The 18,463-nt window shown below is 40.6% G+C and overlaps 1 protein-coding gene across 1 annotated transcript; it reads left to right on the top strand.

The window, feature by feature from the left end:
• Nucleotides 1–12,363: 12,363 nt before the first annotated feature.
• LOC144372244 (serine/threonine-protein kinase PAK 2-like) lies at nucleotides 12,364–17,940 on the top strand. The gene is made up of 4 exons (XM_078035620.1): nucleotides 12,364–13,085; nucleotides 15,319–15,350; nucleotides 15,830–15,934; nucleotides 17,317–17,940. The coding sequence occupies exons 1-4, from the start codon at nucleotides 12,941–12,943 to the stop codon at nucleotides 17,452–17,454; spliced, it is 420 nt and encodes a 139-aa protein (XP_077891746.1). The 5' UTR covers nucleotides 12,364–12,940; the 3' UTR covers nucleotides 17,455–17,940.
• Nucleotides 17,941–18,463: the final 523 nt, after the last annotated feature.

Below are 18,463 nucleotides of genomic sequence, written 5' to 3'. Positions count from 1 at the left end.
TGCATCTGTCTGTTTTATGAATAGAAAGAAAAGGGAAGTTTCATTTAGTAGAATTATTGCCCTGCTCATTGGGGAACCATCACTTTTTCTCTTTAAATCCTTACCTTCAGGAATCTCCAGCTTAGCATGTAATTTAATGAAAAAGTAAAATATTTAGCCGATTTGTTTATGTCTATTCCTAGTAGCTCAGGAGGCTGAGGCAGAAGGATCACAAGTTTGAAGTGAGCCTCACTCGGCAACTTAGGGAGACCCTATATCAAAAACTAAAATGTTTGCTGGGCACAATGGCCCACGCCTATAATACTAGCAGCTTGGGAGGCCGAGGCAGGAGGATTGTGAGTTCAAAGCCAACTCTAGCAACTTAGTGAGGTACTAAGCAACTCAGCAAAAATCTGTCTCTAAATAAAATATTAAAAAGGGCTGGAGATGGGGAGGCTGGGGTTGTGGCTCAGCGGTGGAGCACTCGCCTAGCACATACGAGGTCCTGGGTTCGATCCCCAGCACCACATATAAATAAATAAAATAAAGGTATTGTGTTTAACTACAACTAAAAGAATAAATAAATAAATATATTTTAAAAAGTTATAAAAAGGGCCGGAGATGGGGCTGGGGATGTGGTCGGTGGTAGCGCACTTGCCTAGCATGTGTGAAGCACTAGGTTCGATTCTTGGCAACACCTATAAATTAAAAAAAAAAAAAAAGAAAGAAAAAAAAGGTCTATCAACAACTAAAAAATTTTAAAAAAATTAAAAAAGGGATGGGGATGTGCCTCAGTGGTTAAATGCCCCTAGATTCAGTGCCCAGTACCAAAAATAAATAAATAAATAGGAAATGTTTTATGTTCATATGTACTGGATCAAGGATATAAAATGTGAAGCCAGAGCTTTTTGTTTTGTTGTTTGAACCATTCAAGTGCCCATTTATTTCTTTGGATTGTTGAGCTTTTTTAAGAATTATTGAAAACAAGTTTTTAAACACTTTAAGAAATCATACATTTAAGAGTAATTGTAGTCTCTCCATGTTATTGGGCCAAATTCTTTAAGAGCAATGACTGAGTACTACTTGATGACAATTGTTTACCTTATCCCTATCTTGACATCCCATTGCTTTCCTACAGCCAGGGAGGTCCCAGAGTGAAGAAGAAGCAATATCTGCTTCCAGAAGCTGCAGTTTATTCCCCTCAAAAGAGCTCGAAGGGGCTGGGGATATAACTCGGTTGGTAGAATGCTTGCCTTACATGCACAAGGCTCTGGGTTTGATCTCCAGCACCACCAAAAAAAGAAGAAGAAGAAAAAAAAAAAAGAGCTAGGAGTTTGGTTTGGATTATTTATCTTCACCTTGTTATTGTTTAGCCAGGAAAACAGAACTTTATATAGAGTGTTACATATTTGAGTCTCTTTCTTTTGGGCCAAATTTTAAATGTACACTTCCCTCTGGTGAATAGAAGTTGTATTAAGAAGTCCAAGACTAGACTGAGCCAGGTGTGGTGGCACATGTCTATAGTCCCAGCAGATTTATAGACTGAGGTAGGATTATCACGAGTTTGAGGCCAGCCTGGATAACTTAGTGAGACCATGTCTAAAAAAAAAAAAAAAAATGGGTCTGGTGGGAATGTAGCTTTGGGGTAGAACACCCCTGTGTTCAATCCCTAGTACCACCAAAAAAAAAAAAAATTCCAAGCCTGAGTAATATAATGTTGCAACCATTTCTTTGCTTTTGTTTATTTACCATTTTTATAATACTTATCAACCTGTACCTTTTGTGAAATATTTGTATTTAAGTCCCAAGGTCATTTTCCAATTAATTGGATTTTTAATACATTGTTTTTAAGCCCTCAATGTTAATTTAAGATTGTGTACTCAGTGAGACATGGCATATACATACGGTTTCACTGAACTCTGCAAGTTATAGCCACCATTACCCCATTACCTCTAATACCTGATTTTCACCAAGATTGGGAGAGAATAAAAGCATTGAATCCCTCGCCCCTTAATTCTAGCACTTAAACTTTCCTTCTACTATAAACATCTGGGACTTGGAAAACTACCTGATACAGATGAATTCTTAGAAATTATTAAATAAGCCTAAAATTTTGCTAAATATACTGCCTTTACCTGAGGGCTAACTTCTGTTCCATGTTCCCCCAGAGAAAGAAATATTGGTGATTACTTTAGGAGCTACTTTGGAAGGAGTAGCTTTATATATATTATATATACTTTTTTTTTTAATTTTTAATCTTTATTTTTTAGTTTTCGGTGGGCACAACATCTTTGTTTGTATGTGGTGCTGAAGATCGAACCCGGGCCACACGCATGCCAGGCGAGCGCACTACCGCTTGAGCCACATCCCCAGCCCTTATATATACTTTTATAGCTACTAATTATATTGGATAGAACATTGAGTTGGGATTTACCAGGGATAGTACAGGGATAGTGAGAAAATAAATTATTACCAGATTAGGAATAAAAAGACATCTGGGGCACTCACCTGTAATCCTAGCAACTGGGCAGGCTGAGGCAGGAGGTTAACAAGTTTGAAACCAGCCTCTGCAATTTAGTGAGGTCCTAAGGGACTTATCAATACCCTGTCTCAAAATGAACAGTAACAATGGCTGGGGATGTGACTCAGCACCCAGCATGGGTGGGGGTTGGGAGTGGAGGGAACGGACTGACAAACCTCATACATATGAAAATTCTAATAAAATATAAATTCTAGGGCTGGGGCTATAACTCAATGGCAGAGCGCTTTCCTAGCATATGTGAGACACTGGGTTTGATCCTTAGCACCACATAAAATAAAGACATTCTGTCCATCTACAACTGTAATTTTTTTTTTACCATACGATTTATTTTTATTTTTTTTTAGTCATACATGACAGCAGAATGTATTTTGACATATAATACATACATGGAATGTACATACATCAATCATATTGTCTATTCTGTTGCCCTTCCTATCCCCCCTACTCCTCCCCCCTCTCCCAATCTCTCTATCCAATCTAATGTGACACACTTTTTTTTTCTTTTTCTCATCACAACATCATGTATGTATTCTGTATAACAATGAGGTTCTCCTTCCATCTTCCTTGCAACTCCCCTTCTCCCTCTTTTTCCCTCCCACCTCTCTTCCCTATTACAACTGTAATTTTTTAAAAATATATGTGAATTCTAGCAGTATAAAATCCTGCAAAAGAAATGCTTAACTATTAAAGCATTTTCCCAGGTTTTTATTTGATGTTTGCAACAAATTAAATTGGAAAATCAATAATGGCTGTTCAAACTTTAGTGGCACTCCCCCTGGGGAATAAGAAAAAGATCTCCACAAGTAGAACAAAAGGACAAAAGATTGAAAATAGGAAAGAACTGAGGGGGTTGCAGGAAGAAAAAGCAACAGAATGGAAGTTTTTTTTTTTTTAATTTCCCAGAAAAATGGCATGAATCCAACTGAAAATGCTGTATATACCTGCATGTGAAGGGAAAAATCAAAGCCCAACAAAAGCACTTCATTGTGAAATTTCGTAACACTAAGAATAAAGACGAAATTCTAAAACCAGTGACAATACTTCTTGATAACTTCACTAAGAGCTAAAAGGCAAAAGAGCACTATCTCCCATTTGCTTAGAATTTTATCCAAACAATGACTCTTCCATGTAAAAATTTTAAATGTTTTTCTCCAGTTTTTCTGGAAGCTATTAAAGTACATGCTCCAACAGAATGTTAAGAGGGTGAGTAGAAGCAGAAATTAGGAAGATAAGAAAAATAGGGTCCAACAGAGAAAAGAGGCCAAGAGGCATCTACCCTACCATATCTAGACAGCCTCTCATCAGCTGCTCCAACAGCTATTTTATCTGTGGACATCACTGACAAGAAAGTTCTTTGAACCAAAATCTGTCTCACTATTGGTCTTGGTACTGACTATTCATACAAGACAGGATGGATGGCTTATGTTGCATACAACAGTGCTTCAAGTTTTGAGCACCATAATCTTTTTAAAGTTTATTTGGCTGTTCTTCTTCTAATACAGTTTTGTCTCATGAGCAGTCTCTTGAGAACACACTGTATGTCAGTTTTAGACGGGCTACTTGGAAAAGACAATGTTGTAAGAAGAGTCTTGTTTGAGACCATATATGTCTTTTTAATGGCTTCATTAATACATAATGGAATTAAAATAAATGCATTTTTAGGTACTCAATTTGACATGTTTTCAATTTGGCATATTTTCACCCATGATTGTTTTCACCACGGTCATAATAATGAGAATATTTATCTTCAAAAGTTTACTCTTGCTTTTTGACATCTCTCCTTCCACCTCTCCCCTCTTGCTATCCCTATTCCATTTCCAGGAAACTACATTTTTTTCTTCTTTATTTTTATTTTATTATTTTGTTTTATTTTATTTTATTGGTATTGGGGATTGAACCCAGGGGCACTTTATCACTGAGCTGCATCCCCAGTCCTTTGTATTATTTATTTTGAGACCGGGGCTCACTAAGTTGCTGAGGCTGGCCTAGAACTTGCCATCCTCCTCTCTTAGCCTCCCACTTGGCTAGGATCATAGGTGTGCATCACTGCACTTGGCTTGTATTGTCTTCTAAAGTTGCTATAACAAACCACCACAAACTGAGTGGCTTAAAACAACAGAAATCTATTCCCTCACAGTTCTGGAAGCCAAAGAAAATGAAATGAAGTCATGCTCTTTCTGGGAGGAAAATCTGTTCTTTGGCTCCTAGTTTCAAGGATCTTGCTGGGCATAGTGGCGCATGCCTGTAATCTGAGCAACTCAGGAGGCTAAGGCACGTGGATCGCAAGTTCAAAGCCTGCCTTAGCAACTTAACAAGGTCCTGTCTCAAAAAAATAATAACTGGGGGTGTATCTCAGTGGTGGAATACATCTGGGTTCAATCCCAGTACAAAAAAAAAGTAACAAATGAAAGCTTACCTTTGAGTTCACCCTTCATTCCCTTCTCAAAACATTAACAGTGTGGTATGTTAATACCCCTCTACCCCCGCCACCACCATTTCTGAGCATGAGCATGCATACATGTGGCAGATAGCAAAAAATAAAAATACTGCCATTACCAGAATTTCCCCTTCTTTACTTTCTCCCACCACCTGCTGTAAGGGCAATTCCTTGTTGAACAGATCAGTGTTATGAGCTTAAAACTTCCAATGGTTCTTGGTTTCCCTTGGGATAGAAGCCACATTCTGGTTAAGGTTTACAAGACTCACCGCATTCAGCCCAAATTTCCCCTTTTGAACAGAGTGCTCACTCCCCTCCTCCCAGGAAGCCTGGGTTAGCTGCATGCTGAACTTCTCACATTCTCTGAATGAGGCAGCCCGTTTTTAGACTGTGCAGTTTTAGGTAGAAAACTCATCCCCACCTTTCTGCAAGCAATCTCTGATTCTTGATCAAAAGCCTAGGCTTTCCTTCCCTTTCCCAGTGATCCCAAGCAAGAAAGACTTTGCTCCTCCACCCTTGTGAGCACTCTCTTTGTGCTTCTGCTACAAGAGGAACTGCCTCCCACTGCACCAATTCACCTCCCTCTCTGCCTAGGAACTACTGCACAGCTGGGATCTTTCCCTGCCCCCAGTTCAAGGACAGTGGCACATATAGTCATGAGGCAGAGTTCCCTAGCAGGTGTCAGGAAGACATTTCTGGGCAGACCTCATCCTTCCTCAAGCAGGAAACAAACTCCTCTTCCTCCATCCCTCCAGGAAAGGACATGCCTACCCTAGGAGCTTTGCTGGCTGGGGGAACTTCAGGAGTCAGGTGCTTTCTGTCTCTCAATTGTAGTTTGGGACTTAGAGCTTTGTCTCAACCATGGTCTGCCACCAAGTTAATAGTGACTGTGAGGTTTAACTGTCTCTCTGGGCTTCTCTCTCCACATGTGAAATGCGGGGGGGGGGGGCAGCTTTGAGGGTCTCTCAACTAATACCCTATTTTGAGTTATTTATAAGGGAATAGGTCACCCTCCACTCCCATCCCCACCCCATCCCCACCAACCCCGGTATGAAGATGGTGGTTTCTAAATTATGCAGCTGACTCACGCTTCTGCAGGTTGAGCTTTCTTCTCTAATCATGGGAGGAGAGTAAGTTTTCTCATAGCTGTTCCCTGGCAGATGATGAAACCAGCATACCTTAGCTTCACTTCCTTTTAGTAGACTTAAAAAATCCCCAATTTTAGAGGTCACAAAGGAAGCAACATATGATTAGACTCCCACTAGCCTTGTTGTAGAAAGGCTACAACACCTCTGAGGTATGGGGGATGATGGTAATGGTTGCCTGCACTGTTTTCCAGGCAACCTGGCTCAAACCAGGTGAAACCATTGATCCATCACTTGGGCTGGTGCAAGTATCCAATGGGTGACTTCTTTGTATTACAAGGCCCCAAACTGCACCCTCAGATCATGCTAAGACAGTGATAACAGGGATGAGAATCAGGGCCTAGTGTCCTCTCCCCAGTGTGAAGATTGAATACCTGAGAAACAGAGAGGCAAGAATGGAAAGCAAGTTTTATTTAAAGGATTGAACAGAGACAGACTTCTCCTGAGAGGAAGAAGGGGCATCAGAGCAGGGTGTCCCAAGAAGTAGGGGTGTCCTGCCCCTTTTATATCCTCAGGAGTGGAGCCAGTGAGAGACGCTGGTCTGGGTGCCTCAGAGCTGTTGGATTCGAGTTGTGTGTGATAGGGTTCCATGTGGGGGGAGGATGGCATTCACATTTACTGCTCAGTTCTTAGAAATTTACTATCATTCCTTAAGCATTTTCTATACCTTATGTACAATCAATATTTTCTATACCTGATATATATCTAATCAAATATTCTTTCTCTAAGTTTAAAAATTCTGAAATATTTTAATATTCTGACATTAATTAACTTATTTCTTCTAGTACTAGGGATTGAACCCACAGATGCTTTACCATCAAAGCTGCATCCCTAATCCTTGCTATATTTTTTTGAGATAGGCTGTCAATAAATTGTTGAGGACCTTGCTAAGTTGTTGAGGCTGGCCTTGATCTTGCAATCCTCCCACCTCAGAATCCCAATTCACTGGGGTTACAGGTGTGTGCCACTGCACCTGGTGGTATAGTCATTTCTTAAGCGCTGTGAACACCTTAAAGGAGACAGAACCTCATAGAGGACAAGATTCGAGTTGCTTTTTAGACATATTCCAGAGCTGTTCTGATGTGGAATCATCTTTCCTTGGGAGAAGAAGAGTGTTGAAGATGAAAGTCTTCTTGTGTAGGCCATCGGAGACTTGGGGTGGATAGAGGTGCTGCTGGGGCCACTTTCCATTATAACAGAGTATTTTCTACCTAAAGCCCATGAAGTTGGGGTGAAACTCAACCTGGTCTGAAGGAGGACGGGTCGAAGCTGATGGATGGACTCAGGGGAAAGAGAAATTAGAATAAGGGAGAGGAGAAGCCAGTCAGTGTCCTGGGAAGGACATGATCTTGTACCTTTCATGATCCTGTACCTTTCCTGCTTTGTGTACTGAAGGTCTTCAGCTCAGATTTTCCTAGAATATCTGATTTTTGACTAGGGAAATATGTCTGGGCATCCCCTGCTGCCACTGGTCTCCACATAGTGAAACTCAATGAAGGTAGATTTTTAGAAAAAACTGAGAGGTAAGAGAGTCAAGTGGGAGTGGGGTGGTGACACGATCTTTGGATCAGTTGAGCTGAACAGCACAAGACAGACCTTAAAACGTACCTGGAAGGATGAGGTGAGAGGACAGGTGAGGCCAATGGAGACAGAGCAAGGATCCTGCAAAGGGAAGCACTAGGGGATGAGGAGCCCTGAGAAGGCAGGAGAGGTGGGTGCTGGGTCAGCACTGTCTGGGGACAGCTGCTCACAAGTGGGTTGAGGGAGGTCACGCTTCCTGGGAGCCTGGGAAGGCAGGAGGCCCTGGGTCACTCTTGGGCACCCCTGTACCTAGAGCCTGGCCACAGGCCCAGGTTGAGCCCTGGCTTAACTGACCAACTTAGCCAGGGTCCCTGGGAGATGGCCGTGCCCAGTCCTGCTGATTCTGAGCTCCTCTTCCCTTCCTCATCTCCCTCCAGTATGACAAGGCATTCAATGTGGGCTGCCCGAGAAATTGTTACATCGCACTCTGTGCACCCTTGGGACCTAAGTAAGTTGGCCAACCAAGGGCTCAAGTGGTGGACCCTGGGGCTGGTGGGGGGAGGGGTGAAGCTGGCTCTATTTCCCTGGTCCCTGTCCCCAGCTCCCAGCCTTAACACTCCTGTTCCTTTCCTTTGGGGTTTTCTCCAGGGCACTCTGGGAGTTTCTGGGAATTTCACTCTTCCTTGGTGTTGTAGGTTCTTGCCCCAAGAAATGTGCTCGAGGGGAATGGCAGCCTGTATAAGGCTCCTGGATGAGAGCCCTGGGCTCTGTGCTTTCCCAGCTGAGGGTGAGAGTGGTCAGGGAGACCAGGCCAAGGTGGGTGGTGACTCCTTGCATTTGGCCTGTTGCTTCCCAGGTACATGTCCGAGGCGGTCTGCCTTCAGGTGGACCAGGGGACCAACTGGGGGCCAAAAGAACACCTTAAAGACCTCCTTTGGCCCAGGTGTGCCACTCAGGCCCCCCCCAAGGAGTGGCAAGGCTGCACCTGTACAGAAGGTAAGGAGTATCGGGTGTGCTTTGAACCTTGGGGGTCTGTGGTTGCACATGTGTTGGGGGAAGCCCCCATGTGGGGCAGGCCCTGAAGCTGAAGCACTTGGAGCATAAGGAGTGGGATTATGGACCTGGAGGGTGCAGGGTCCAGGTCACAGGGCTTCAGAGCACACCCAGGTGTCCCTGGATAGAGAAAGAGAAAAGACTGAAACACTAACTTTCTGATTGGCTTTGGGCCAGTCCTTACTTTTTTGGTCCCCAGTTTCCTCAGCTATTAATGAGGACTCAGACTAGTCCAGTGGTTTATGTTTTAAAGAAAATTCTGCTTGTTTTTTTTTTTGTGTGTGTGTGTGTGTACATGTATAAATATCAGTTGTAGATAAACACATATATTTAGTTTGTTTATTTTTATGTGGTGCCGGGGATTGAACCTAGTTCCTCATGCATGCTAGGCAAGCACTCTATCCCTGAGCCACAACCCCAGCACCCCCAGCTTCTTTTTTTATGAAAATTTTGACGTATGATGTGAAACATTTGTGTGGAGCATTAGGTGTACAGTGGGGTGGGTAACGCATAGTGCCCCCCAAAGTCCCTTACCGTGATGTGGTGCCAGCCCTCTCCCTTGTCCTGCCTCTAGGCACCCTGGGACTTGACTGTGAGTTGTGGGGTGGAGGGTAGGGAGATCTCCCATGTACTGACTCTGTGTTTAGCTTCTCATCAGCCCAGTGGTGCATTAGGAGGCTTCCAAGAGAGGCTTGGCCTCCCATTCTCCCTTCACACCCAGCAATGCCAGGACACGCACCAGAAGTTCATCTCCTGAGCCCCATGTGTGGGTCTCTTGTTCCTGAGCCCTCACTTCCCTGTTGAGAGTGCCAAGACCCCCATGTCTGTTATATACACATATTTTGTGCTGCTTCCTATGGCAGCTGTGCCTATGTGTCCTAGGTTCAGGAAAGTGTGATTCCTGGCGTTGGGTGGAGGCTCTGAAGGGCTGGGACAGGGCCCTCCTGGTTCATCCTTGCTCTCTGGAGACTCAAGCTCGTGAACCAACACTGCCTGACTCTTTGCCCTTGGGCAAGACATTCAGCATGTCTCTCATCCTTCAAATGTGGCAACAGTAATAATCACAGTGACTGACCTGGCTGGCTTCCTGGCAAGGGCTTCAGATGGACAATACCCACCAGCCTGCATAACACCAAGTGCGCCTGAAAAAATTCCATAAAATACGAAGGGAACTTGTTTATTGTTAGTCCTAATAGGCTATTAGATTAGTCAGGAATTACAAAGTTTCAGTTAAACATGACTAAGTTTCAGAGATATAATGGTCAATATGGTTGTTGCAGTTAATTTACTGCATACTTGAAAACTGATAATAGAGTTGGGTACAGGGGTGCCCATCTATAAGCCCAACTACTCAAGAGACTGAGGCAGGAGGATCACAAGTCAAGGATCAGTAACTTAAAAAGAATTGTTTTATATATATATATATATATATATATATATATTCCTGGGGATGTATGTCAATGGTAACACACCCCTGGATTCAATCCTCAGATGTGGAAAAGGAAAGAAAAATTGACCATCAGTTTTGTGGGTTTTCTGTTTGTTTGAGGTAGAGTTCCCAGTATGTTGGCCAGGCCAGTCTTGAACTTCTGAGGTCAAACAAACCTCCTATATGAATGTGCTGAGTGCTGGAAGGCAGGTGTGCACCACTGGACTGGCTAGAAAAGGGATTGTAAACTGGTTTGGAGGCACATGACTAATTCCAGCAACTCAGGAAACTGAGGCAGCTTTAGGCCAGCCTCTGAAATTTAGCAAGACTGTATCTCAAAATAAGAAGAGCTAGGGATAAAGCCAAGTGGTAGGATGTCCTTGGGTTCAACCCCCCAGTTCTGGGGGAAAATGTGTGTATACACACACACACACACACACACACAGATATATACAGATACATACACACACTCACACACATTGATATATACATATATAGCTACACACATACACAAACAAACACACAAACACACACACACACACACACACACACACACATATATATATATATATATATATATATATATATATATATTTCATTGTATAGAAGGATTTGGAGATTTTAGATTTCTGCTTTGGGGCTAATATGAATTAGCATGAACACTCCTGTCCTCGAGCATGCTAGGCAAGAGCTCTACCATTGAGCCACACCAGAGACCTTACATTTAAATTTGGGTTAATTTCTCACTGTTAGTTATTGGAGCACCTCACTTTTATCTTTTTTTTTTTTTCCATTTTTTTGGGCGTGAGGGGGCTTCCTCTGATTCTCACACTGGTCTCAAATTTGTGGGCTGCAGTGACTCTCCTGCTCCTGCTTTCTGAGCAGGGGGGATTACAGGTACATGCCACCACACTTGGCTGTACAATGTCATATTGATAAGACATTTTACATGTGATAGGAATCCCAGAATAAAAAACAGCAATTTAAGGTGACTGGGCATAGTGACATCTGCCTATCATCCCAGCAGCTCAGGAGGCTGAGGCAGAAGCATCATAAGTTTGAGACCAGCCTGGGCATTTTAGCAAACCCTATCTCAAAGTAAAAAGGGCTGGAAATGTAGCTCAGTGGTATAATGCTCCTGGCTTCAATACCTAGTACTTCCAAAAACAAATTAAAGAATAAAAGCATTAGGGCTAGGGATGTGGCTCACTGTTACAGTGCTTGCCTAGCTCGCATGAAGCCCTGGGTTAGAGCCTTAGCACCACATAAAAATAAATAAAATAAAGGTATTGTGTCCATCTACAACTAAATATTTGTTTTAAAAAAATAAACATGAAAGCTGGGCTTTGGTGGCACATGCCTGTAGTTGCAGCTACTCTGCAGACTGATGCACAAAGATCACTAGAGTCCATGAGTTTGAGATAAATCTGGGGAAAATGGTGAGACCATATGTCTCAAAAAAAAACACTAAATAGTAATAATAATAATTTGCGAAACCAAGCACTTTGGTTCACCCCTGTAATCCCAGAGGCTCCAGGTTGTGGTAGGAGGATCACAGGTTTGATGCAGGTGTTGGGGTCTTAACAAGACTCTTGTCCCAAATTTGCAAAAGGGTTGGGGGATGGGGATGAAGCTCAGTGTTAAAGCACCCCTGGATTCAGTCCCCAGTACATGAGATGGGGGAGGAAACAAGCCAATTTGACTCATTTTAATAAGATCTTGGGACTAGAGGTAACTTGTGGTAGTGTAAAGCATGTGCTTAGCAGCTTAAGGCCCTGGGTTTAATCCCAAACACCAAAAAAAACAAAACAAAACAAAACAATAAAAACCAAAAAAAAAAAATTAAAACAAAACTTTATGTATATATCCCAAATCACAAATGAATATGTTACTTTCACATATATACATTTTGACCCAGAAATGTAATATTTAGCACGTGTGTCCTAGGGGAACCATAGAACAGCGTAGATTATGGGTTTTGTCCCATTATTTAGATAGCAAAATGTAGCAAAAAATCAACTCAAATATTATTAGTAGTAAATTGGTTAAAAATATGGCATGACCATTTAATGTACTACTAGATTATTTTAAATAGATTTAGGGGAAAAAAAACAACTATAATGTATTGCTGGGTTCAGTGGAGCATGACTATAATCCCAGAAGCTTGTGAGGCTGATTTAGGAGGTTTGCAAGTGCAAAGCCAGACTCAGCAACTAAGGGAGGAACTAAGCAATTTAGTGAGACCCTGTCTCAAAAAATAAAAAGGCAGAGGGTATGGCTGAGTGGTTGAGTGCCCCTGAATTTAATCCCTGGTACTCCTCCTCCTCCCCACCAAAAAAGATCTGAAACAGTAAACACTGTATAAAGTGGGTTCTTGGTTTCAAAACCCTACATTTGTATTCCCTGAAGGGCGGAAGTTGGAATGGGCCTGCCACCCTGTGTTCTCTGTCTAAAGCCTAGAGCAGAACCAGGCATAAGCAAGCATCCTTCTTCCTGTTTGCTGTCCCCTGAGTTTTGCTCTTGGCTTAAGCCTTTTCAATTAGGAGCTACTCTGGTGGGTGATGAACAAGAGGAAATACAGGTTTGACACTTCTGCCCCTCTCCCCAAACAAACTTAGCACTCCATTCCATTCCTCTTTTTGGATTTTTCCTGTTGATTTGCAAAATAAATATGGTTAAGTAGAGTTTTAGAAAACGAGACCATTTAGAATTTAGTCAAATCTAAAATTATGTGTATGGGTTTGTTTTATGTATGTTGATATTTATGTCTGAAAATTGATAGTATTAGAGCAATTCAAACCACAACTCATGTCTGAATTTCTCTTTGTTAGGGCATGCCAGAGCAGCGGGCTCAGTTGCCAGAAACTTTCAGGGTCCTCAAAGGAAAGCCAATGGAGCATCCTCTAGCTGTGCGGGGTGTCAATAAGTATTATAACGCCAGCACCTTGAAACAGAAAAATCTCAGATTGACTCCTCCTGGTGAGACCTCAGACAGTGGTAAAAGACTGAATCCCATGGAAACTTGTGAAGCATTGATAGATAAAAAGATCATTTCTGGAAAAATAAAAGGATAAACTGTATTGTTCCTACTTTCTCCTACGTAGATACTGCTTTTTGTCAACTGTCCAGATGGCTCTTGAACATCATCTGGAGACTGAGGATTTTATTGATCTCATAATTTTGTTAGAAATGGAATTGGATGTGTTACATTTTTTTCCATATTTCTTATACATATATCAACATGGTAGTGGGATTCACACTTGTTCCATGTTGTTACATTTACTTGGGATTTTTTCCTCCTCAGGGCTTTAAATGATTTTCAGTTTAGAAGGAAAAAGTGTGGATTTCTAGACATGTTTAATGTAGAGATATGTTTATTGTCAGTGACATAGAACCAATTTTTGCTTTATAAATGCACAGACCTTGAAATAAAAAGTATTTCTACTCAAAAATTACATGCAAATACTTAAAAATGAACATTATAACTAAAAGGATTTATAGCTCAGAATTAGAATATCAGTGGGTAAGAATTGGAATATACTGGATTTTTAAAAACAGTTTGTGTAAGGCAGCATCCGAATGAAGTCCACATGGTGCAGTTGGTTGAGTGATCCCTGGAATATCTTTGGAGATTTAGTTAGACTCCCCTTTCCCACGCTGGTTCTCCTGCTTTCTCTCTTTGCACTGTACTTTAAAAGATGCAAAATCATTTCTCCCATTTCTCTCTGTGTAGATTTTGCCCGAAATGGGCACAAGATATATAACCAACCACAAGATATATAATTTTTATTTAATATGTTTCTCTGTTTCTAAAGTCATATATATAGTTTTCAAAAGTAATCTAAGTATGCAAAAATCATATGTGGTTGGATTAATTGTATTTAATATTTACATCATCACAGAGATAAAGTGCCAAGGTCTCGGCTTGGCACCAGAATCACGAGGCACCACACACCTTTGTAGGTTCAAACAGCAATTCTTTATTCTGCTCTCACACCGCCTCCACACAGGTCCAGGGGCAATTGCGTTCTGCTGTCTCCCGCACCTTTCACTTACTCCACGAGGCTATCTCCAAATCCCATTTCAATCTCACGAGAACTCAACGGGAACAAGCAGCAGGAACACCCTAATCCCAGCAATAATCTTCAATCTCCAACTTCCCTAAAACCCATTGTCTTAAACTGGCAACGCCTTAAACTCAAGGAGCCGGTTACTTCCTCAAACCTGATCAGCTCTAAACCCGGATCCGCCTTGGTCCTTGAGCAAGGTCACCTTATTAAAGCATGCATGCAATGTCCCATCGAATGTCCTCTAAGCAGCATGGGGTACGCTTGGCAAGGAAATTTTGATGCGTCATTCCTACTTGGTAATGGCCCTCAGCAATAAAGGCTATGTTCAAAAAAGAAGTAGACTTCTTTGCAAGTAATACTGATCTTGACTTTTTCTATAAATAACTTACCTGGTATCCTTAGGAAAAGGTCAGACTTTTACCTAGAACGTCTGTGTCAACTAGTAAGTTGCATTTTAAAAAGAGACGAGCCATGTCAAAAATAATTCTTATCCCAGTTGCCATGTTTGGTGGCTTTATATCCTTTTGCTCCTTGGTAGGCAATTCTCTGGAGAAAGTATCTTAAACAAGGAATGTTTTATTTTAATACAGCTTGAATGGGTATGGTTTTCATTACACTTTGGTGGGGGCGGGGTACCAGGGTTTAAACCCAGGGGCACTCAACCCCTGAACCACATCCCCACTCTGTTTTGTATCTTATTCAGGGGCAGCGTCGCATTGAGTTTCTAGGTACCTAGCTAAATTGCTGAGGCTGGCTTTGAACTCAAGATCCTCCTGTCTCTGCCTTTTGAGCCACTTGGATTATAGGCATGGAATTACCAGGCCAGGACTCCATTACATTTTAATAACTTGATTGAAGTATAATTTACATACCATGAAATTCAATCATTGGAATGATCAATTCAGGTTTTTCAAAATGTATTTTTAAGGTTTCATTAAGATTATAGAGTTAGTAACTGAGTCTTATATAAATTCTTATTTTTATGTTACTATTACTGTCATATTTCTAGAGAAGTAATTCTACTTAAAAATGAAATCAGTTTTAAGACATTTCACTTGCTCCTCTTTTATATTATTTTTCTTTTTGTCATAGAAAAGTTTTCTCTGGTGAATTATTAAAAGTCCTTTCTCTTTCATTTTCAGAGAAGGATTGCTTCCCTTCTGGAACACCAGCAGTAAGTTGATGATTTATTTCTTATAGTTCTTGTTCTAATTAATGTAACCAAAAGAAATCTGTTTTTTTTTTAAATTTCTAAAATAAGAGGTAGGGCTGGGGTTGTGACTCAGTGGTAGCGTGCTTGCCTGGCATACATGAGGCACTGGGTTCGATTCTCAGCAGCACATACAAATAAATAAAATAAAGGTTCATCAACAACTTTAAAAAATGTTTAAAAAATAAAATAAGAGGTAAAGAACTATTTAATGTTTCTAAATAGCACTCAAGAATATTTATCATATATGTTTATTTACTTTTCCATACTTCAGAAAATCATCTTTACTTTTTAATTGTATATATTGGAACCAGTGAGGTTTAATCATTTAAAAATTAGCTATGGAAAAAATAACTTCTTAAAGTTTGTTTAATAAAAAGAGACCTGGTCACATTTTAATCTTTGACTGTTCCTGGCTTGTCTTCCTTTGCTCCTGAACACAGCTGAACACCAAGGGGCCGGAAACATCAGCTATAGTAATGGAGGAAGATGATGGTGATGGAGATGTTTGGCCTTTCACTTCCCCAGGACATGGCCACATAAGACCAGTGAGTGACTAATGACCTGATGTGCACATCTGTGCATGTGTGTTTGAAAAACACCTGTTTGTGTTTGACTTTCAGAGATAATTTCAAAAAGCCTTCAGGTTTAAAATATTTTACTATGAGAAAGTTAAGATTAAATTAAAATTTTTACCTAAAGAGTACTCATCAAAACCACTTTTTTGACAAATAAAAATCGATGGCTTCTTTAAAAGTTAGAATACTTAAATCACTGGGTTTTTTCTTTCCATGTTTTGCCCCCTTTTCCAGAGAGATCATCCATTACTCTGTTTTTTCTCTGTTTCATAATGTGGGTAACTCTTCTACCTAAAACTTAGATCTTTCCTCTTCCCCAGATTATGTATTTTATTTCTCATTTTGACATTTCTCTCAAAGCCTTGATGGCATTCTAAAGACAGTTGAGAGTGAAATTCCTCCCCAGCTGAGGAGAATTTCAGCAGTAATGAGCTCAGGTGGAGCCAGGGAGAGAAGCACTAAGGGGGCTGGACTGTGATGTGGTGGCTCTGAGGACTGCTATTGGATTCCCATCTCATGACAGAAGGCTGTGTTTTCTATATTCCTTACAACTGGCTCCTTGAAGTAAAAGAGGGAGGGTAGGCATTATATTTGTGTAAAATATTTTGTGGAAATTAGTTATTTCAACGTCAAGATTTCTGGTCTTTTACATTTTATCTTTTTATGGAAAATGTTAGTTTTAAAGTGTGCTGCTATGTTGTTTTACTATTTTATCTTTCTAACTTTAAAAAATATATTTTGTTGTAGATGGACACAATACCTTTATTTTATGTAGTTATTTTTTCTGTGGTGCTGAGGCGTGAACCCAGGACCTCACACATGCTAAGCAAGCGCTCTACCACTGAGCTACACCCATAGCCCCTGTTATACTATTTTATATCTGGGCACACAGAGATTTTATTCATAGACCTGCTATTTTTCTAGTTATACTTTTTTTTTTTTGGCACCGTGGATTGAACCCAAAGACACTTAACTACTGAGCCACATTCCCAGCCCTCTTTCTTATTTTTTATTTTGAGACAGGGTCTCGCTAAGTTGTTAAGGCTGGCTTTGAACCTGGAATCCTCCTGTCTCAGTCTCTCAAGTTGCTGGGTTACAGGCATGCACTGTTGCATCCAGCTGCTAGTTATACTTTTAAATAAGTTCATGCTATGGCAAAGAAAAATGCTTCACATTTTTTTTCACTACATGATTTATGTAAGTCTGAAAGTATGGCTTTCTTTAGAACAAGAGAAATAACTCAGTTTTGGTTAAAAATTAAGGAATTCTGAGTAGTGTACCAGTTAGAATATTTGAAAATATTTGTTTTAAAATCTCAGTCATGAACAATATCTCTGCATATTTCCACACAGTCTATAACTGATGCTCTTCCTGCACCTCTTGGTGATGCGACTGTGGGCAGTGGTGCCAAGAGAAAGAACACAAATTTGACCGATGAGGAGATTGTGGCAAAAATAAGTTATGTTATCTACTTTTCATATTATTTATGAATTAACATTTCTTAAAACATTTGACCCATGTCTGGGGATAGAGCTCAGTAGCAGAGCACTTGCCTGGTGTGTGCAAGGCCCTAGGGCCTACCACAGCACTGCAAAAAAAAAAAAAAAAAAAAAAAGACACAGTTGAATTGAAATATATACCTTTTATTTTAGCTTAAGGCAGAAAGACTGTTTCTTATAGGAGTAATTGCTTCAATTCAAATGTAGTGAGCTGGGCATGGTGGCATATGAATATAATCCCAGCAATTTAGGAGACTGAGGCAGAAGATTTCAAATTCAAGGTCAGTCTAGGTGACAGTGAGACTCTGTCTCAAAATAAGATATAAAGGGCTGGGCATATAGCTCAGGGGTAAAGTGCCCCTAGATTCAACCCCCAGTACCACCCTCAAAAAGTGAAGGCAAAATATTATTCATTTTGTTTGCTATTGCATTTGAAGTCAGTCCCTTCGGGAGCAATACTATTTCCTATGAGCCAAATGTAAAGGGTATGAACGTGGTCATAGTTGGAAACCTTATCAAAGGAGGTTTGTATATATTTGTCCAGACCTATAGCTTTTCAAAATAGAAACATTTAGTCATAAAATATATTCCAAGGAAAAACATATTTTCCAGGTCTCTTTAAAATCACTTAATATCGCAGTGGCCTGAATCAAGCATTATAAATAATGTAAACAGTTCCAGGAAGGAGGTAACAATAATGTCTGATAACAAGCCCCCACTGACTATAGTTATAAAGAACAATGTGATGTAAAAGCTCAAGGAAAAATACTTTAGAGATGGGTGTTATAAGCACTTACGTTTTTTTGTTCTGGATTCCTCAGTATTTTCCAATATAAAACTGCTTTAACTGTGACATCCTAGGGATATTTGTATATAGGGCTGCTGCTTTAAAAAATAAACTAAAATAGTTTACTGTGACTATTCATTTGTGACCTTTAGTTATCACATCCCCTGTCTTTATGCCCTTAGCTTCTTGGCTTGAATCTTAGTAGTTAACTTG

Source organism: Ictidomys tridecemlineatus, assembly GCF_052094955.1.
Source record: "Ictidomys tridecemlineatus isolate mIctTri1 chromosome 3 unlocalized genomic scaffold, mIctTri1.hap1 SUPER_3_unloc_1, whole genome shotgun sequence".
Lineage (NCBI taxonomy): Eukaryota > Metazoa > Chordata > Mammalia > Rodentia > Sciuridae > Ictidomys > Ictidomys tridecemlineatus.
This window is presented reverse-complemented; position numbering and strand designations above follow the sequence as displayed.

What these genes read in the sequence shown, in the direction of transcription:
- LOC144372244 (XM_078035620.1), top strand. Translation starts at nt 12,941, where the DNA reads ATGCCAGAGCAGCGGGCTCAGTTGCCAGAAACTTTCAGGGTCCTCAAA. An exon ending in TCTCAGATTGACTCCTCCTG is followed by an intron (nt 13,086 to 15,318) that starts GTGAGACCTCAG and finishes TTTCATTTTCAG; the next exon opens with AGAAGGATTGCTTCCCTTCT. An exon ending in GACATGGCCACATAAGACCA is followed by an intron (nt 15,935 to 17,316) that starts GTGAGTGACTAA and finishes ATTTCCACACAG; the next exon opens with TCTATAACTGATGCTCTTCC.